This window comes from Bos grunniens, chromosome X (genome assembly GCF_055505025.1).
Source record: "Bos grunniens cultivar Pamir isolate PY7600 chromosome X, Bosgru_T2T1.0, whole genome shotgun sequence".
NCBI classification, from domain to species: domain Eukaryota; kingdom Metazoa; phylum Chordata; class Mammalia; order Artiodactyla; family Bovidae; genus Bos; species Bos grunniens.
In genome coordinates this window covers 36,308,508-36,331,123 of record NC_141194.1, presented here as the reverse complement: position 1 = coordinate 36,331,123, position 22,616 = coordinate 36,308,508, and the positions used below count along the sequence as shown (strand labels likewise).

The 22,616-nt window shown below is 42.5% G+C and overlaps 1 protein-coding gene across 1 annotated transcript in view; it reads left to right on the top strand.

Annotated features, from left to right (window-relative positions):
• Positions 1-19,941: 19,941 nt before the first annotated feature.
• Positions 19,942-22,616, top strand: part of PRRG1 (proline rich and Gla domain 1) — a 160,743-nt gene continuing 158,068 nt past the window's right edge. The window contains exon 1 of the mRNA XM_086387643.1: positions 19,942-20,081. Within this exon, the coding sequence (XP_086243769.1) occupies positions 20,044-20,081 (38 nt within the window). The 5' untranslated portion in view covers positions 19,942-20,043. The remainder of the gene's footprint in view (positions 20,082-22,616) is intronic.

Genomic DNA, 22,616 nt, shown 5'->3' with positions numbered 1-22,616 from the left:
CTGGAGTGGGTTTCCATTTCCTTCTCTAGGGGATCTGCCTGACCCAGGGATTAAACTCACATCTCCTGCATTGGCACCTGGGTTCTTTACCATGGAGCCACCATCTTTTTCTATTCCACTGTGCTTGACCCTGTGGTTCTGTTAATTTAGATGTCTCCACTGTGCTCATGTCTCAGAGGCTGCTGAATGGACAGTCAAAAGAAGAACAAGAGTGGTGACCTCTGCCTGGTGTCTGTGAATCTCCTTCTGAGTGTTGCCATAGGAGCCCTGGAGATGCTCACATGCGCTAGGGGCTCATTTCGTAACATTGTCTCATACAGGCAGGCCCTCAATTTGGAGACAAAACTCTTCACTGGCAAGGTTCATGCTTGAAATTTCACTTATACAATTAATCTTTAAGGATTATGTGATAAACATCAAGACACTACCTCAGTGAGCAACTCTTAAATTTTAGATGCAATTTCAGTATACACCAGGAAGTTCCTTAGTCCCAGATGAAGCTGACCAGAGCTCTTCCCATTTTACCATTAAACATTTATTTTTCTGCATCTTACTAATATGTTGACTGTCACAAAACATCCCCTAAAAATAAATACCCCTGGGCGAAGTAGTGCTTTAGCTGCTGCTGCTGCTGCGTCGCTTCAGTCATGTCCGACTCTGTGCGACCCCATAGATGGCAGCCCATCAGGCTCCCCCTGTTCCTGGGATTCTCCAGGCAAGAACACTGGAGTGGGTTGCCATGTCCTTCTCCAATGCATGAAAGTGAAAAGTGAAAGTGAAGTCGCTCAGTTGTGTCCGAATCTTCGTGACCCCATGGACTGCAGCCTACCAGGCTCCTCCATCCATGGGATTTTCCAGGCAAGAGTACTGGAGTGGGGTGCCATCGAAATCAGGGTTCTCTAAATGTTTTGTATTATGTAAAAAATATTGATTTCTAGGAGGAAAAATTCAGTTGTATCAGTAAAAAAAATTAGTCATATCCCCACCTGTCTATATCTTTTATTTCCTTGCATGCTTGACACTCTTGACTCATTCTCATTCAGCTTCCTTCCTTGAAACAACCAGAACCCTAATCGCAGCCAGCTCTCTGCCTACCCTGCAGCTGTGTCCCACTAATGCCTTTGGCTGGAATAAAATTCATCACCATGCAGATGGTTCTCTCTTGAAATTGATGCTGGAAACCTCATATGGGGCCTTAATGCAGCTGAACCATCAGACTGTTCTTCCTGAATGTAGTCCCTCTCCCTAAAAGTATACCTCAGACTTGGTGGTGATGGTGGCTTATTGCTAAGTTGTGTGTGACTCTTTGTGACCCTTTGGATTGTAGCCCACCAGACTGTCCATGGAATTCTCCAGGCCAGAATACTGGAATGGATAGCCTTTCCCTTCTCCAGGGGATCTTCCCAATGCAGGGATCGAACCCAGGTCTCCTGCATTGTAGGTGGATTCTTTACCAGCTGAGCCACAAGGGAAGCCCAAGAATACTGGAATGGGTAGCCTATCCCTTCTCCAGTGGATCTTTCTGACCCAGGAATCAAACCAGGGTCTCCTGCATTGCAGGCGGATTCTTTACCAACTGAGCTATCAGGGAAGCCCAAGATGCCATCAATTGTGAGAAGCAGCCTTATATTATGTATAAGTAAGGTAAGGGACATGGCTATGAACTAAACTGTAAAGCTTTGCCTTAAAACTGCGTGCATGTGTGCTAAGTCGCTTCAGTCGTGTGCAATTCTTTGAGACCCAATGGACTGTAGCCCACCAGGTTTTTCTGTCCATGGGATTCTCCAGGCAAGATTACTGGAGTGGGTTGCCATTTCCTTCTCCAGGGGATCTTCCTGACCCAGGGATCGAACCCCTGTCTCCTGTGGTTCCTGCATTGCTGGTAGATTCTTTACTGCTGAGCCACCAGGTAAGCCCTTGCCTCAACGTTAATCTTGTGCAAAACATCACTTAGTCTCACCAGAATCTGTCTGCTTGAAGAGATTTCACAATTCCAGGATATTTGACACTTTTTAAAAAAACTGTATTCAGATTCATTCATCACTTGATGGAATGATAGGCAATCCTTTCGGATGTATACCATGGATGAAAGAAAACCCAAGTCTCTGTACTCATTGATATATTTTCTTTGACTTTTTATAGTACTAACTTGGTAATGGCTTTGCAAGAAATGACAGACTTCCACTCATTCCTCCAACAATGAACGTTCATTTCACTAGTATCACTTTTTACACTGCTGCTGTGTTTCCCTGACTTTCTATTGCATCTTAACTTTTTGTTTCAGTGCCAAATCATCATATAATCTTTTGGAAGACATTTTTATTTTTTAAATATTTATTTATTTGGCTGTGCCGGATCTTTAGTTGCAGCATACAAACTCTTAGTTGGGGCATATGGAATCTAGTTCCCTTTCTAGGAATTGAACCCAGGCTCCCTGCATTGGGAGCATGGAGACTTAGCCACTGAACCACCAAGGAAGTCTCTGGAAGGCATTTTAAACAGCAATTAAACTCAACACATGTAGTACTGATAATGCAGAGAACTTGCCTAAAGGGAAGAAAAGAATTTTCCTGAACAAGTTCCTTTGTGCAGGCAAATAACAACTTTGCCTGAACTGTCACATGGCAGACAAGTGTTGTAATACAGTTGCTACAAAGGTAATCCCAATAACCCCAATGATAAAATGTAGGGGAAAATTGATAAAATGCAGTAAGTCAGATCCATCCCTTCTGTACTCATATCTAACAAAGGCTCTCCACTGCACTTATGAGAACCCCCACCATATCCTACCGAGTGCTGTGTGAGCTCCCTGTCCCCAGCCCAAGCCCCTTTGTCTTTGTTCCAGAGGGAGTTTGTGAGTGTTTGGAATCTAGCCATGGGCGTATTGAGTTGCAGATACATGTAGCTTGGATTTCTGGGATGTATTTTTGTGGTTCACAGTTGTACCTAGAGGTAAGCTAGCTTCCCTATGTAAGGAATGGCTTCCCGAAATGCTCCTCATGTCCTCTCTGCTGACTCATCTGTGTTGGACATGAGGATGCAAGACCAAAGGCTGTTAAGTAATATAACCATGCACTCTGGCTCCCGGCACCTGGAAGAATGGAGATTGTGGGAGAGAAACAATTACTGAAATGGATGATGCCACAAGCCAGACTGTCGGAAACTCTTCTGATCACTAGCGTGTATAAAGTTGTAGGCAGGGTGGTTTACTCATGCCAATGTCTGTTGAGACAGAAGTTCTCTCCTATCAGGAACATACATGAAAATGCAGCCATAAACTCTACTCCATACTTCAGGGACTTCAGTGTTCGTGGCATTTGTTGCCTTTGTAAAGTTTGGGCTTCCCAGGTAGTGCAGTGGTAAAGAATCTGCCTGCCAAGGCAGGAGGTGTAAGAGACTCAAGTTCCATTCCTGGGTTGGGAGGACCCCCTGGACTGGAAATGGCAACCCACTCCAGTATTCTTGCCTGGAGAATCCCCATAGACAGAGAAGCCTGAGGGGCTACAGTCCATGGGGTTGCAAAGAGTCAGACAGGACTGAGCACACGTGCAGATACCTAGGGTTCATCATTTATTGCCATTTTCTGTTATTCTACATAAATCCTTGATTTTGTGCCTAATTTTGTACCTTTGAATTCTTTCCTTTTTAAAAAGCATTTATTTATTTACTTATTTATTTGCTGCTCTGGGTCGTCTTTGTGGCACATGGGGTGTTTCTCTAGTTGCAGTCTATGGGCTTCTCTTGTTGCTGCATGTGGGCTTAGTTGCCCCACGGCATGCGGGATCTGAGTTGCCCAACCAGGGTTGGAACCTGCGACCCCTGCATCAGAAGACAGATTCTTAGCTAGTGGACCACCAGGGAAGTCCCTGAATTCTTTCTTTTAATTGTTCAACACTCAGGTGCCACAAAACCTAGATCCACTTCTGCTCTGACATCTGTAACACTACCCTTGTCCCCACTTCCCACACACTTGCCCTGAGCTCTTGCCATGCTGGTCTCTGCACTGTTCCTCAGACAATTCCCACATTTCCTGGTCTCTGCACTGGTGAGTCCCTCTGTCTGGAGCCCTCTTCCTCCAAACATCCACATTGCTTGCTTCATCCCCTTTCAAAAGGCTTTTCTCAAAATGCACCTTCATAGGGAACTATATTCAATATCCTGAAATAAACTATAATGGAAAAGAATATTTTAAAATGTGTGTAAATATGTGTAACTGAATCACTTTGGTGTACAGCAGAAACTAAAACAACATTGTAAATCAATGGAAAGGAGATCCAAAAACCAGTGGGTATACATATACATATATCTGATTTATTTTTCTGTACAGCAGAAACTGACAAAACATTGTAAACCAACTATGCTTCAAAAAAAAATTTTTTTTAAGAAAGAAAAAAAAGTCCACCTTCTTCATAAAGCCCTCCCTATCCTGTCCTCTCCCTAGGTATATGCAGTCCATATCTATACACAGTTCTGAAGCTTCTTACTCCACTTTCATCTTCTCCTCCTGTAGCATTTTTACACTCTGAAGTAGGTAAATTGATAATGATTGATCGAGCAATAGATAGATGACGGACACTATCAACAAATAATCAGATTATGCTTAGAGTTAATTGCCTCCCCTTCCACAGGAATGTACTCAATAAATACTTGTTAAATAAGTGAAGCTCTGCTTATATCAAAATCTATGAACCACTTACTTAGGTAATACTCACACACACACTCTCACACACACACACACAATGCTCTTCTAAACCAAATTGGTAACAACTTCTAGGATCTTAAGTGAACCCTGAAAGGAAAATCAAGATGGAGTTAGTATTGCTAAGAGAGCTCTCTAAAATGAAGCCAGGAGCCATTAAGGAAGTGTGATTTATGGATGTCTCACTCTGGATGGAATCTGATCTTTCAACCTGATGAAGCCATCCAGAACACCTGCCAGAAACTCAAGATACTTATCTGACCCTTACCCTAAAATAATTCTTGATAGTCTATGTATTAACAGACCCCTACCCTAGAACAACTTTTGATTCCTTAAGGACAAATATTTTTTAAGTCACAGTCAGTCACAGTTGTCTTCAGGCAACTTTTAGCCATCTTGTAGCTTTTTTCTCCGTAAGCCCCTGACTCTTTCTCTTCCCTGGAACATTCCTTTGGGGTTATCTGAATATGGGATCTCCCAGGCTGCAGTTCTTAAGACCCCAAATAAACTTCTTATTTGCAGCCTCTTTCATCATCACATTTTTGGTCAACACCCTTTACTATGCCTTGTATAAATTTAATATCAATATGATACTCTGGTCTCCAAAATGAGAAAGTGTGGAGAAAATGTGACTCTTCAATTGAAAAGCCCCAGGGAATATTGTAGGGTTCGATTGTGGTTGGTGGTTGTATATTCTTTTTTTTTTTGATTGTGTGGGGATTTTTCTTTTAAGACTATTTTTAAGAGCAGTTTTGGGTTCCCAGAGAAATTGAGAAAGGTACAGACTTTTCCCATATACCTCCCCTGCCCAGTGGTTATGAATTCTTACTACAGGAAAAAGTACAGGATGATTTTTATGGTTGAATGACTGCAGGACAAAGACCAAAGCTGCCTTTGAAATAAAAGTTTCTCATACACGTGGCTCTCAGTTCAGGAAACCAGAGAATTCTCTGGTGGTCATTATTTAGAACAATGAGGAAAATGAGGACAGCAGAAAATGCTGAATGCTGTGAGCATTGGATACACGCCAAACATTGGAAATGATGGTTTATTAACTTCTTTTCTGTTTGAATTTGTTTAGCTTTTTTTTTTTTTCTCGCCTCAGAAATGAGGATCATTTTTCCCACATCTTGGGCTCCATTTCCATCACAGCACAGCAGGGCATGGCAGTGGGAGCCTCACAGATGTTAATTTCGCTTCTGTCTCAGAACTTCACATTTCAGGGAAAATCTGCCTCCTTGTCAACAGCAAATTCAGTTAACAGTTACTAGCTATGTTTCTGGTGTCTTCACCTGGCCATGCATGGCTTCAAGCTACTTCTATCACTGTGCAGGAGGCTGGATGAGAGGTCATGTTTCTCCTTTTTGCTGAAAGGAAAGATTCAGGCATAATGTTTTCTGCTTGGCTTAGCACATGTTCCAGGATGCTGACATATTTGGTGTAGCGATGCTAGGGAAATTTCAATGTCAAGAGCGTGTAGCCCTGATGAGGATCACCTGGGGGAGGGTGGGTGGTTAACCATGTGTCTTCTCCACTTACATCACACACATATTTGAAGCTTTGGTTCATGTCTGATCTTTGACACTTGGCAGTTGTCAGCTGTAGCTTTCTGTTCATGGCATGGTGGATTGGCAGGAGGGGTCCTCCCATGGGCACAGGCTTGTGGGGCCTGATGGCTTGTGGGGCCCAGGGAGGTGCCAGGACCTGTGAGGTTTGATCCTTTGTGATCCAAGTGAGCAAGACACTAGTCTCACTGCCCCCATCCTGGCCCCCACACAGCAACCCAATGTATCCTGCTGAAGCAGGAATCAGATCATGTCACTCCATTGCTTCACACCATCCCTTGGGTTCTCATTTCACTTGAAGGAAAGATGAAGTCTTCACAATGGCCCTGCTTGTCTGATCTCTGCCCTCCTCTTACTTTTCCAACCTCTTCTCCTATTACTCTCCACCTCCCTCCCTCCATCCACTTGGACCACACTGGTCTTTTGTTTTTTAATATTTATTTATTTGACTGCATTAGGTCTTAGTTGCAGCATGCAGGATCTTTGTTACATCATGCAGGCTCTTTTGTTGTGGCACACAGACTCCAGCTATGGCACACAGGCTCAGTAGGACGCTCGAGTTGTGGCACATGGGCTCTGGAGCATGCCAGCTCAGTACTTATGGTGCCCAGGCTTAATTGCCCTGTGGCATGGGGGATCTTAGTTCCCCCACTGGGGTTTGAACCCAACTCACCTGCATTAGAAGGAGAATTCTTAACCACCAGACCACCAGAGAAGTCCCCACACTGGTCTTCTTGCTGGACCTTAGACACACCAAGCACATGCCTTCCTCTGAAAGTGAAAGTTTCTGAGTCATGTCTGACTCTTTGCAACCCCATAGACTGTAGCCCTCCAGGCTCCTCTGTCCATGGAATTCTCCAGGCAAGAATACTGGAGTGTTCCCTCCTCCAGGGGATCTTCCCAACCCCGGGATAGAACCCAGGTCTCCCACATTGCAGGCAGATTCTTTACCATCTGAGCCACCAGGGACACCCTTGCATTTACTGTCTCTTCTGCCTGAAATTCTCTTCTCTCAGGTTTCCTCATGGCACCTTCCCTCATCATCTACAAGTCTCTGCTTAGAAGTCACCTTCTCACTGAGGCTTACCTCAACTGCCACATGTCAATTAGCACCCTCTCCAGACAGCCCACTCACACATGTATACTTTTTTTTCTTGTCCTCTCAGTTTATTTTTTTTTAATTTAAATTTATTTATTTTAATTGGAGGCTAATTACTTTACAATATTGTATTGGTTTTGCCATACATCAACATGAATCTGCCATGGGTGTACACGTGTTCCCCATCCTGAACCCTCTCCCACCTCCCTCCCCATACCATCCCTCTGGGTCATCCCAGTGCACCAGCCCCAAGCATCCTGTATCCTGCTTTGAACCTGGACTGGCGATTACTCTCTTATATGATATTATACATGTTTCAATGCCATTCTCCCAAATCATCCCACCCTCTCCCTCTCCCACAGAGTCCAAAAGACTAAATTCTCTCTTCCCTGCTTTATTTTTTCCATAGCCTCCTATCATCATTTAACATTCTACATTATCTTTCTTGATTGTTGTATTGTCTGTCTTTCCTGCTACAGTATAAGCTCCAAGAAGTTACTGGTTTTTACTTTATATGCTGTTCACTGCTCTAGTTGAAGCCCCTGGAATAACACTTGGAATATAACCAGATTGAGCATCCATACTGGTTTGCCAGGACTGTCCCAGTTATGTCTGTTGTCATGGTGTGATTATTAACTATACTCCCTTCACTGTGCAAAGTGATAATTAGATTTATGGTCACTGTACACCAAGGAGAAGCTCAGTAAATATGTCTTGATGAAGAAGCTGCTTTCTCATGGGTAGGGTCTTCTCCAGTTGTGGTTCAGGCATTTGGTCAGTACCTGGAAAAAAAACTGGCCACTCACCAGGATGGTGCAACAGAGGTTCAGAAATGGTAGTAGAGAAAAGCAGCGAGCCTCTGAAAGGTCAGTCGTTGGGCCACAGTTTATCTATCTCTGAGTTTCCCTGGTAGCTCAGTTGGTAAAGAATCTGCCTGCAGTGCAGGAGACCTGGGTTTGATCCCTGGGTCAGGAAGATCCCCTGGAGAAGGAAATGGCAACCCACTCCAATATTCTTGCCTAGAAAATCCCAGGACAGAGAAACCTGGCAGGCTACAGTCCATGGAGTCACAAGAGTTGGAGACGACTATCAATCTCTGATATTCAGGAGCAGCATACCAGTTTCCTGCAGGAGCACAATGGACTCACTCTTTCTGCAAGAGGCCTTGGGTCACTAGAAAGTTGACCAGAGCAGAAATGTAGAACAGCATCCAAAACAGAAATCTAGCTTCATAAACCAGCGCTAAAGAGGGTAGCAGCCAGGTAATCACAAGTTTTAGCTAACAAAAAGGATCCTGGATGCCTTTACTCCCTTGAACGAACCCTTTGAACTCTTTTGTTGTTTAGTCGCTAAGCTGTGTCCGACTCTCTGTGACTCCATGGACTGGTGCCTGGCAGGCTCCTCTGTCCATGGGATTTCCCAGGCAAGAATACTGGAGTGGCTTGTCATGTCTTCCTCCAAGGGATCTTCCTGACTCCAGGGATCGAACCCATGTCTCTTACATTGCAGGTGGATTCTTTACTGCTGAGCCACCGGGGAAGCCCCTTGAATCCTTTAAATATAGTCAAAATCATCCTTTTCTTGTTGAAGACTGTGGTTCCCCTTCTACATGCCTTGTTAGTCTGTGACTTTTTCTTTTTTCAAAATATATACTTGAATACTTTAAAAAATATATCACTTTGCTTTCTCTTATTCCCTGTATTATTTTTAATGCGTTGTTTATTTGGCTGCTCCAGGTGTTAATTGCGGCATGCAGGATTTTAGTTGCAGCATGTGGGATCTAGTTCCCTGACTGGGGATCGAATCCAGGCCCCCTGCATTTGGTGCACTGAGTTTTAGCCAGTGGACCACCAGAGAAGTCCCAGTGTATTAGGTTTCTATTGCTGACATAGCAGATGGCCACAAACTTAGCAACTCAAAATAACACGAATTTATTGTCTCACAGTTCTGCAGATCAGAAGTATAGGATGGATCAGCAGGTTTTTCTACTCTGGGTCCCACAAGGCTGAATTCAAGGTATTGACTGGCCTGGGCACTTGTCTGGTGGCTCTGGGAGGCATTCCCCTGCTTGGCACAGCCAGGTTTTTAGCAGAATTCAGTCCATGCTGTTTTAGGACTGAGGCCCGCATTTCCTTCCTGGTTGTTGTCTGGGAATCATTCACAGCTTCTGGAAGCTGCTCACATTCCTTGCTTTGTGGCCCCTTTATCTTCAAAGCCAGCAAGAGTGGGTTGACTTCCTCTCACAATTGGAATCTCCCTGAAATGTTCCTCTCTAGCATCTCTCCTCCCCTCTACCGCTGCATCTCTCTGACTGACTTTTCTGCCTTCCTCTCTCGCTTTTCTGGATTCATCTGTTTATCGTGAGCCCATGTCAATAATCCATAATATCCTCCCTGTTTTAAGGTTAACTGATGCATCACCATCAATTGCTTATTAATAAACTGGTGAGTGTAATAAACTGTAATAACTGTAAAAAATTTTAATTACATCTGCAAAGCCCCTTCACAGTAGTAACTCAGTTCGTGTTGGATTGAACAACCAGGGAAAGGGACTCTTGGGGGAGTCCCTTTTAGAATTCCATTCCTCACATTCCTCCTGTTTTTGCAAATGTATGTTCAAGTTTCTTTTCAAAATATGTATTCAAATTTCTTTCCAAGATATCAGGCACTTGAGATGTTTCTTACTTTTGAAACATTTGTGACAGCTTCCTGGCCCTGCAACTCCACAGTTGATGACTGTAAAGGTGGTGAAATGGGTGGGCAGAATCTTGGGCTGTACTTAAACAGGAAACTCATCTGGTGAGGACTGATGTGTAAAAGTCTCTGGCTTCTGGCTGGCTCTCAGTACCTTCATTCCTTCTTCCTAGAAGAGTTTGTTGTTGTTGCTATTGTTCAGTCACCCAGCTGTGTCTGACTCTTGGCGACCCCATGGACTGTAGCAGGCCAGGCCTCCCTGTGCCTCACCACCTCCTGGAGTTTGCCGAAGTTCATTGCATTGGTGATGCCGTCCAGCCATCTCATCCTCTGATGCCCTCTTCTCCTTCTACCTTCAATCTTTCCCAGCATCAGGGACTTTTCCAATGAGTCATCTATTCACATTAAATGACCAAAATGGTGGAGCTTCAGCATCAGTCCTCCCAGTGAATATTAGGGATTGATCTCCCTTAAGACTGATTAGTTTGGTTTCCTTGCAGTCCAAGGGACTCTCAGGAATCTTCTCCAAAATCACAGTTTGAAGGCATCAATTCTTTAGTATTCTGCCTTCTTTATGGTCCAGCTCTCACAGCTGTGTGTGGCCACTGGAAAGACCATAACCTTGACTATACGGAGCTTTGTCAGCAGAATGATGTCTCTGGTTTTCAGCACCCTGTCTAGGTTTGTCAGCAGAGAGTTTAGTGAATAGCAAAATCCGATGTCAAAAATAAGTCTCCAAGTCCCTGATTTCCAAGGCAGGGAAAATGGGTAGGAGGATGTGCATGGGCTTAGAAAACTCCAGCACAGGAGCATAATTATCAAAACAGTGCACCCAGGAAGTGGTGGTGGGAGGGGCCCACACGACTGAGACCCATCAGGTAGTTGTGAATTATGACAAGGGACATGTGGGTGATGATTCTGAAACTGCTGCAGTAAGTCCTCTCCGGAGCTAGGATAAGTCAAAGACGGTGCTTCTCCAAGTGGGATCCCTGGACCCGCAGTGTCAGCCTCAGCTGGGGAACGTGTTAGAAATGTAAGTTCTTAGGACTTCCCTGGTGGCCCAGTGGCTAAGACTCTGCACTCCCAATGCAGGGGGCTTGAATTCAATCCCTGGTCAGGGAACTAGATGCCACATGCCTCAATTAAGAGGTTGTATGCTACAACTATGAAGTGACACAGTCAAATAAATACATACGTACACACATATAAACATTTGTTGTTGTGCAGTTGCTAAGTCGTGTCTGACTCTTTGTGACACCATGAGCTGCAACACTCTAGGCTTCCGTGTCCTTCACCAGCTCCTGGAGTTTGCTCAAACTCATCTCCATTGAGTCAGTGATACCATACAATCATCTTGTCCTCTGTTGCCCACTTCTCCTCCTACCCTCAATCTTTCCCAGAATCAGGGTCTTTTTGAATGAGTTGGCACTTCGCTTCAGGTGGCCAAAGTATTGGAGCTTCAGCCTCAATCCTTCCAATGAATGTTCAGGGTTGATTTCCTTTAGGAGTGACTGGTTTGATTTCCTTGCTGTCCAATTTGAAAGCATCAATTCTTCAGAGACATATATACATACATAAATATTATTTTTAGAATGTAAGTTCTTGGACCCCATTCTTGATCTCTTAAGTCAGAAACTCTAAGGCCCTAGGGATAGGGCTTAGGTGCTAGTGTTTTAACATGCCCTCCAGGTGATTTTGATGCAGGCTAGGTGGGTCCTCTTCAGCTATAACAGTACCCAAGAAATGGAAAGAGACACATCATGTGAAGGAGGTAAAGATACAGTGTAGAAACATCATGGAGATTCTCAGTTACCTTTCATGCGTAACACTATGTTAGTGATTTTTGAAGACAATATGGGTATGGAATTATTTCCTCTAGGAGTTCACATGCAAGTCACGGTTCCTTAACAGATTTGAACATTTCCTCTAGAATAGGAGTTTTTGTTGCCCAGAATCTCTGGAGACATTTTCTAAGTTCAATAATCTAGGGTTAGACTTAGTGTCCAGGGGCAGGAATATTTAAAATCGGAATAATTTATCTCTGAAAGCCATGAAGCAAAGAGGGTTCACTTCATGGTTCACCCTGAGTTAAATAGATTCCTAAATCATTCCTAACCCCTTCGGGTTTGTCAACGATTCATTCATGACCCAGAGTGTGGAGGGCTGTGGCACCAATTTGGCTGCTAAAGGGCTGGTGCTGAATAAAAGTATGGTTCTGCACAGCAGCAGTGAGCCCGTCTCTACAGTGAGCTTCTGCTTTGATGGAACTTGGATATGAGGCTGGCAAGCTGCCTGGCCCCTCAGAGAGTGAAAGAATTTATTGTGAGTAAATGCCTGAGGCAGAGGGAGTGGAAAAGGTCAAGGACATGGTTGAACTCAGACATCTGTCTGACTTGGAAAGAGAGGTGTGAGCCACGTAAAAGCTAGGAGGCCTCCTCCTCTTTGCTAAATGCTGATTGACTCCCTTTTCACTGAAACTATAGGCTTTTGCTTTTGTTTTACTTTGTTGTTATTTTTTAATCTGGAAGCTCTACAACCAAAAGAAATGGCTTTTCTTGATTTTCTTTTAATTTTTTAAAAAATTTGTTTGTCTCCACCAGGTTTTAGTTGCAGCATGTGGAATCTAGCTCCCTGACCAGGGATTGAACCCAGGCCCCCTGCAGTGGCAGCCTGGAATCTTAGCTACTTTTTAATGTTTTTGTCCTCAAATTTTGGCATAACCAAGTAGCAATTCCTGAAATTTGTTTTTTGAGAGCTGCCTGCACCCAGCTCTGCCATTTCTAAACTGTAAGCTGTAGCAGGTCACTCAGCATCTCAGTGTCTCATCTGTAAGATGTGAATATAATGGTTCTTACCTCATTGGGTAATGTTTAGGATTGGATGAGTTCATAAATGTCAAGCACTTACAACTGCGCCCTACATAGACTAGGCACCCAGCAAATGAAAATTATTCTTGCTGTTGTGGTGGTATTCTCTGCTCTGGATCTCTCTCTTCTTGCACGTCCCGATATGTACCATATGCCTCATGACCATAACAAGAGGAGAACACCAAGGCTATGGACTAGAGGTAAAATAATTCCTCAAGTGCTACACCCAGGTTGCATGCACAGTACCTTCCTGTCTTCTCTCCCTGACCATGAACTCATTAATGAAATGCCACTAAAGTTCAAGGATAACAAAAGATTACTTTAGTGACCTAAAAATGTGGCCTTTAAGCATTTAGAAATGTAAAAAGTAGAAACTAGCAAAAGTAAATTTTAAGTCATTCCAATATAATGTGGGCTTCCCTGGTGGCTCAGATGGTAAAGAATCTGCCTGCAGTGCAGGACACCTAGGTTTGATCCCTGGGTCAGAAAGATCCCCTGAAGGAGGAAATGGAAACCCTCTTCAATATTCTTGCCTGGAGAATCCCATGGACAGAGAAGCCTGGTGGGCTACAGTCCATGGGGCCGCAAAGAGTCCAACACAACTGAGTGACTAAGCACACAATACAATGTATGGACTGTGTCAGTCAGTAACAAAGAAGTCCAGCATTATAACCATATATAACCACAAGGACTTATTTCTTGCTTACATAACCAATCTGCCGTGAGAAGACTGGGTCCCACCTCCACAGCTCTCTTCTCTGGCTGAGTTGGGCTGTTAGAGTAGCCAGCATCTGGAGAGTTGCTGTATTGTCGCCATGAAAAAGGAGACGAAGCACATCATGTATACAGCCGTTAAAGCTGTGGCCCAGAAATGAGCCACTTCTCCTCACATTCCTTCAGTTAAAGCGAGTCACCTGTCTACGCTTAACTTCCACAGGGTCCATTACGTCTGTGAAGGCATAGCCTAAAAACCAAAGCATTGTAAACTGTTGCTTCCAAAGAAAGATATTGGGCTTCCCTGGTGGCTCAGTGGTAAAGAATCCCCCTGCCAGTGCAGGAGACTCGGGTTTGATCTATGATCTGGGAAGATCCCACATGCCTTGGAACAACTAAGCCCATGCACCCCAACTACTGAGCCCATGTACTGCAACTACTGAAGCCCGTGCACCCTGGAGCCCATTCTCCACAACAAGAGAAACCACCACATTAAGCCTGCACGCCACAACTAGAGAGTAGCCATGCAGCAACGAAGACCCAACACAGACAAAAATAAAATTTATAAAAAGGGAAAATATTTAATATATAAGAACACAAATCAACAATGTAAGAATGCAAATCAACCTGAAATGAATCATCCCAACCCTAAGTACACATTGTATCAAGTCAGTTTTTTCACTCTTTAATATTTATATGATTAGTCTACTTTCCTAAAACCATCACCACAAGCAGAATGATACAATTGTCAAGCATTTTAATTAAGAAACCTGCATAAAATGGTCAGTCTCATTCCAATTTTAAGACAATATCAAGATACATGGATATGTTTTTTGAGTTGTTTGTATTATCATAAATTTATAGATGTATAATTCCTAAAGTATCGTTTTTCTGTAATATAGTCTTTTGTTCCTGGTGTTCAGTGTGTGCATATATGCATTCCGGTTGCTTTAATTCAAAGTAACTCCTTTAAAATGTGCTTTGACTAAGGAAGTTTGTTTTTGAGAAAGCCTATCAGGTTTACTAGGTTGTAAGCATGGACTGTAGATTTTTTCTTAAGTTAACCTTGATGATTCCAGCTGGATAATTCAATGTTTGCCTTTAAATCCAAGTCTGAATTTGCATAGTCATGAAATGAAAATAATAATAATAAACAATATCTTAATTTACTAAGCTTTGTATACTTATTTCATCGCTCAAAAAGAGGAACTATTAGTGTCCCCCCGCCCCCCGCACCATTTTACAATTGTAGAGATTGAGGAGAAGCTAAAAGACTTAACCACGGCTTCTCTGGTGGCTCAGTGGTAAAGAACCCACCTGCCAGTGCATGAGACGCAAAAGACACAGGTTTGATCCCAGGGTCAGGAAGATCCCCTGGAGTAGGGACGGCAACCCACTCCAGTATTCTTGCCTGATAAATCCCATTGACAGAGGAGACTGGGTTACTACACTCCAGGACATCACAAAGAGTTGGGCACTGCTGAGAAACTGATCACAAGCACAAGAGACTTAACCAGGATCACACAGTAAGTGGCAGAGGGAGCATGCAAATCCTAGTCTCCCTGGCACCAGAGTCAGTGCTCCTAGTAACACTCTATGCTCAAGGGCTAACCAAGACCCCACATCCCTGAAAGTGAAATAGTACAGTTTGATTATCCAAGTGAACTTATCCACATGGAATCCTTGAGTGTATATTAAAAAAACAAAACAAAACAAAACAGTTACTTAGGGCCTGATAAAATACATCCTAATGAGATAAGAGTATGCATAATTTTCCCAAAAGCATAATGATCACCTACCTACTATTAATACTGCATATGTGTGTGCCAAGCCTCTTCAGTTGTGTCCTACTTTTTGTGACCCTATGGACTGTAGCCCACCAGGCTCCTCTGTCCATGGGATTCTCCAGGCAAGAATACTGGAGTGGGTTGCCATGCCCTCCTCCAGGGGATCTTCCCAACCCAGGGTTCGAACCTGCGTCTCTTATGTCTACTGCATTGGCTGGTGGGTTCTTTACCACTAGCACCACCTGGGAAGTAGGATACGTCTTATACATTGATATCTATGTTTAAAGTATATAAGTAAGGAATAGCAGGCTTTTGTAGGTTGAAAGAATGAGAAAATAGTTGTGCTTAAAGGTAAGTGACTGAGGACTTCTCTGGTGGTCCAGTGGTTAAGAATCTGCCTGCCAATGTAGGGGACATGGGTTTGATCCCTGGTCTTAGAAGATTCCATATGCGGGTGGGGCAACTAAGTGCATGCACCACAACTACTGAGACCACATGCTGCAACCACTGAAGTCTGTGTACCCTAGAGCCTGTGCTCTGCAACAAGAGAAGCCATCACAATTAGAAGCTCTTACACGGCAACTAGAGAGTAGCCATTGCTTGCTCAACTAGAGAAAGCCTGTGCACAGTAATGAAGACCCAGCATAGCCAAAAATAAATAAATAAAATTAGTTTTTTTTTTAAATATAAGCAGCTGAATTCTTAATATTAAAAGAAAACAAGTATTAAAAAACTGGCTCAAACTGGTAGGTATGTCAAAGGCTTCTTTAGTCAAAGTAGAGATGAACAGCAAAGAATATGCAGTAGCTTCAGCTCATCTGTTAACGTGTGAACTTTCAGGCCTGCCAAGAGACTTAGAGTAGCCCAAGTGTCATAATAGGCTTTTAGTTTTCAACAGGATCAGAGAGAAATTACATTTTAACTCTTATTAATTCCAACATCCTGTTAATTCAATACTTCAACAAACTCATTAACGAGACTGTTGACAGAAGAATGTAAGATCAATTGTTTTTTATTGTGGCTTTTTAGTTGACATTACCTTCAAAAAGAAAAGCTAATAAATTACATTGGGAAATCTATATTTGTAACCAGAAAATAAATTGCTATTACAGTAACTTTGCTGAGGAAGGTAGACTACAGTATAAAGGGCATTTATTTTTAGGTAAATTACTGGTGTTCAAAAATATTCTATTTGCAAGGCTAACTTGGTTAGCTACTTTGCAGAAAAGAGTTAAGATAACATGCTTGAGACTGCTTTCCTAAGAAGGGTCTGTTAGTAAGGTTGAACTTTGCCTGGCATGTGGGAACTTGGATTTGGGGAGGGTTCCCACCAGTCCCCAAACTGATAAGGGTGATTCACTGTGTCTAAATGGTTTGTGCAAACAGTGTGGTTCCTGCTGAACTCTGCTTTCCTTCTGGAAGTCTCAATGCTGAAAGCTCAGCTTCTCTGCACAATGGTGCCAAGTCAAATCTTGGAGACAGAGTTTTGCGTGAAGTAGAAAAGAGTAGCTTTATCACTTTGTCAGGCAAAGGGGGCCACAGCAGGCTAATGCCCTCAAAACCGTGTGTCCCAACTTGGGGTAGATACTGAAAAGTTTTATAGTAATGATTCAAAGAGGCTGTGATCAGCTCGTGGACATTCTTCTTATGGGTTACTGGTGAGGTAAGTAGGAGTCCACATCATTGACCTTCAGGTCCAACTGGTCTGGGGTCTACGTGCTTGTGGGCAGTATACCATGATTAATTGTTAACTTCTCCCACCCGGGGTTGGGGGGGGCTTTCAATATCTGCAAAATAGCTCAAAGATACTCTTGTGTGTATCCATGGATGGGGAAATGGGAAAACAGGACCTTGACCCAAGGCTGCTCTTGACTGTTTGTTTCTCCCTAGTCTCACATCCCCTCCCTTCCCTATGAACAACTGCTTGAATCTGCCTGTTGGAACTCAGGGAAGGTCATGGAGGCTGAATGAAGGCTGTTTCCTATAATCAAGGAAATGGGTGACACAGAAAAGCCTCATTCCCAGGAGTCCCACTGGGCCCTGCATAGTATCATCTGGAATTTTGATACATGATTGGCAGAGGGTACCTATGTGACCAGCCCCCAATGAAAACCCCAAATGCTAAGTCTCTAATGGATGGCACTGGGTAGTAACATCACACATATGTTGCTGCATTTTTCTTGCTGGGGTAAGTGTGCACTCTTGAGTGACGCCTGATGGGAGGAATAAAACCTAGCAAGACCCTGTAGGCCTTCCCAGGCACAAAAGCCCCTCCATGTCCCTCATTTCTTTTCTGTAGAAAAAGGCTTTAGTCTCCTAAACCCTTCCTGAGTTCCAAAGAGCAGACTCAAGCATTTGCTAATTAGGGAAGTGAGGAAATGCCAAAGCAAAGGAAAAACACTCAAGCAAGAAAAGTTGTGAGAGCTTAGATAGTAGTTCAGTGATAAAACAGTCTTAGTTCTTCCTCAAGAGATCCACATAATGTTGTTATTGTTGTTCAGTTACCCAATTATGTCCAACTTTTGCGACCCCATGGACTGTAGCATGCCAGGCCTCCCTGTCCCTCACCATCTCCCAGAGTTTGCCCAAGTTCATGTTCATCACATCAGTGATGCTATCCAGACATCTCATCCTCTGACACCCTCTTCTTTTGCCCTCAATCTTTCCCAGCATCAGGGACTTTCCCAATGAGTCGTCTGTTCACATCAGATGACCAAAATACTGGAACTTCAGCTTCAGCATTAGTCCTTCCAGTGAATATTTGGGGTTGATCTCCCTTAAGATTGACTGGTTTGGTCTCTTTGCTATACAAGGGAGTCTTCTCCAGCACCGCAGTTTGAAAGCATCAATTCTTTGGCATTCTGCCATCTTTACGGTCCAACTCTCACAACCGTATGGGACCACTGAGAAGACCATAGCCCTGATTATATAGACCTTTGTTGGGAGAGTAATGTCTCTGCTTTTCAACACACTATCTATGTTTGTCATCACTTTCCTGCCAAAAAGCAATCATCTTCTGATTTCATGACTGTAGTCACTGTCTGCAGTGATTCTGGCTTCCCTGGTAGCTCAGCTGGTAAAGAATCCACATAATAATCTGACATATATCTTCGAGTCATTCTGCAAACACTAAGACTACCCACCTAGCTGGAGGATGGTGACTACATTCTGACCACAAGCAGGTAGACCTCAGACTGATTGGAACCAGAAGGTTGATGATTGATTAAGATTACCAAAACATCACCCTGTTACCTTACCACCAACCAATCAGAAGAAAGTCTTGTATCCTGCAGCAGTCACCCCAAATGCTGCCTTTCAAAAACTCTCCCCTGAAAGCCATCAAAGAGTTCTGGTCTTTTGAGCATGAGACGCCCATTCTCCTTGTTTGAAAGTGAAAGTGTTAGTCGTTCAGTCATGTCCAACTCTTTGCGACTCCATTGACTGTAACCCACCAGGCTCTTCTGTCCATGGGATTTTCCAGGCAAGAATACTGGAGTGGGTTGCCAGTTCCTTCTCCAGAGGATCTTCCCAACTCAGGGATTTTCCTGACCCACAGATTGAACCTGGGTCTCCTACATTGCGGGCAGATGCTTTACCATCTGAGCTACCAAGGAAGCTCTCTCCTTGTTTGGTGCCCTGCAAATAAATGCTGTACTTTCTTTCACCACCACCTGTTATCAGTATATTGGCTTTGCTTGTCAGTGGGCAAGTAGACCCAAATTTGATTTAGTAACAGGAAGAGGACAAAAGGAAGCCTGCATGTGGATTCTTCTAGATTCTGATTATGTTTTCCCTGCATGATCTGGCTGTATATCCATGCTGCATCTCTGTAATAATTCTTAGCAATGTGTGCGACTGCATGTTGAGTCCTATGAGTCTTTCTAGTGAATGTCTGAATGCAGGGATGGTCTTGGAGACCCTTCAACACAGGTACTTTCTACAGGCATTTTATATCCACAAGCTTTAATTTAAAAAGCAGTACTAAGTTGGTGTGTTTCATCAGAAAGATGATGTCTCACCCAGTTCTGACAAGATAAATAAAACTCCAAATATATTTGCAATCTGTGATTTCAATACATCAGCTTGCAACAAATGTTTTACACAGTAAAAAGCTCTGAAAGAGAATCAGAAAGGCAATGAATGCACACAGCAGAAACAATAGCTCACTTTTAAAGAAAAATAAGCAGAAGTGTCATTGTTCCTTTAGCCTTGGGGCACAATTATTCTTTGTTCTGAGAATTGTGAGGAAAAATAAATCCAAGAAGCCATATGAAGATCTCTTGTGGACTTTTAAAAATATCAGCCAAGGGAGAAAGTGGGCAGAGATAAAGAGGAATCATGTTATTAATGAATGTTGTCCTTTTTATTTTTTTATGTTTTTTTCTCCTTTAAAATTTTTTGGCTTTGTAAATATTATCTTTTAAAAATTACAGTTAATTACCTTTACTACAATATCCACATGGTTTTATCTACTCTTCTTTTTAGGTACTGGAGGGCTGTTAAATGTATGTGAACAAAGGAAGAAAAAATATTCACGCAGTATGTTTTGAAATGGAATTGAAAACAAAAGAAAAGAACAAAGCAGAGCGTTCATTGAGATCATCATATAAAAAGAAAAGATGCCTGACAGGATTAAAATGCCAACGCCTGACATCAGGTAAAATTAAAATGTCAATTTCATAGTAAGTATGTCATGAAGAGATACTGTAACACAAAATGAAATGTTAGAAAACAGCAGTGCAGTACAGTGTACATCTAAGCATCACTGTAGTTTTTTCTCATCCTTTAAAGCAATGTGATGTTTTTAGAATGCATAAAATATAATGTTATGACAATGTTTAACACATTTCATATAGTTTCACCAAGTATTTCCAGAATATGAGTAATAATTTAGGAAATATATTTCATCTGTTCAGAGTGTGGCTTGAAACTCTCTTCCTCTCCTCTAAGATTCCTGTAACATTTATGCGTCTTCAGCATCTTCCCCGATCCTGTTTTTCCACTTGTCAACCACTGACTACTTTTGTAATTAACTTTATTTTTCTCTATAAACTAAAGATTTCTTAATGAAACAAATGGTAAAAGACTGGCCTTAAGGGGAAATGGGTTTTGCTAGAAAAGTTGCGAGAGAATAAGATTAAAAAGAAGAAAGATCAGTTGAGAGTAATGGTTTGAGGACTACATATGGCATGGAGTTACCCTAATTGGAATGTGAAGCCTGTTGAAATGATTTCACATGAAAATAGATATGAAAAATAACTATGTCTATCAAAGAGTTTTAATCTCTCAAAAAGGATTATTTTCCAATACTCTCCAGTTACAATATATAAATCATTTGTAACAGATATTTTTGTTACATTCCTTGTAATAAAGGTGAATGAATTTCACTTCACAAAATTCTAAGACTTTAAACTCCTTTAAGGAAGAGAAGTGAATCCATTTCTCCTTACTTATATCTTTCTCCCCATATCCTCAGGCTCTTCTCAATGCTTAGTTCATAATAGGAGTTTGGAGAAAAGTATAGGGGGTGATGGGGGCACTTTGCTCCTTTCCTTGCTATGTAGACTTGGGAGAAAAATGCACTCTATCAGAGTTAGGAGTTGGTTTTTTGTTTGTTTTTTGTAACTTTTTATTTTATATTGGGGTATAGTTGATTAATGGAGAAGACAATGGCACCCCACTCCGGTACTCTTGCCTGGAAAATCCCATGGATGGAGGAGCCGGGAAGGCTGGAGTCTATGGGGTAGCTGAGGGTCAGACACAACTGAGCGACTTCACTTTTACTTTTCTCTTTCATGCATTGGAGAAGGAAATGGCAACCCACTCCAGTGTTCTTGCCTGGAGAATCCCAGGGACGGGGAGCCTGGTGGGCTGCCGTCTATGGGGGTCGCACAGAGTCGGACACGACTGAAGCGACTTAGCAGCAGCAGCAGCAGCATAGTTGATTAGCAATGTTGTGTTAGTTTCAGGTGTACAACAAAGTGATTCAGTTATACCTATACATATATCTGTTCTTTTTCAAATTGTTTTCCCAATTAAGTTATTACAGTTCCCTATGCTATGCAGTAGGTCCTTGTTGGTTATCCATTTTAAATATAGCCATGTGTACATGTCGATACCTTCCTGGGGACTATAGCCCAAGGAGACAGCCTCTCAGTAGCTCTGAGGGAACTGCTCCAAGAAGGAAGAGGAAGAAACCCCGTTTGTATATCACATTTGGCTAGGGAATCATGCAGTCAAGCATGCAGCTTGGTAAAAGATTACTGCTATTCACAAAGAACAGATATCTCAAGTTAATGATCTGAGTGCTTTTCTATGTATGGATCTAACTATCTAAGGGGACTTGTTTTTTCCAAAGCACAGAGAACCTCATCCTGTTTTTCATCCTGAATTCCTCTCAGGGTGCCCGGTCAGTCAGTAATGACTTAGAGCTGGGTGCTGAGCAATGCTTTTTGTTCTTCCTTGTTTACAGCTATGTTATAAAAAATTAATTTTTCTTTGTAATTCATAATTGAGAGGTGGACTGCCACTCTATCTGATTTCACTTCTACAGTTTCCACTGGGTTCTATTTATAGTTCTTACTTCTTTGCTGAGAGCCCCTGTCTTTACATTCATTCTGAAGGTATTTTTATTTAATTCCCTGAGCATAATTACAATATCCTTGTGTAATAATTTTGACAACTGAGTCACCTTAGGGTTGATCTCTGTTGATTATCTTTTCTGCTAAAAATTGGACCACGTTTTCCTGTTTTGTTATATACTTTGGGATTTTTGCTGGCTATTGTGAATGTTATATCATGGAGATTTGGATTCTGCTATAGTCTCCTGAAGAGTTGGTTTTGATATTTTGCTCATTTGTTTTCAAATCAGGTATGTGCTTTGGTTGGTTTCAGACTTCACGGTCTGAATCTCCTGAGGTGGCGACATCTCAAATTTCAGCTCTCACAGGTAAAACTGTGTTAATTTGAGCCTACCCCAGCCCCTGTGTGGTTCAAGGGTCAGCTACAGAGCTGAGCAAAATTTATAGAGAGAAATGGATACACTCCCTCACTTGTCTCCTTTTCATTGTCACGCCCCTCCTTTCCAATGTCTGTGGTTGCCCTGGATTCTGTCCTCTAGTTCTTCAGGACAGAAATTCTGGAGATTTTCTATCCAAGTTTTAGCCACTCCACGTAGAGAGATCTTTGTTTT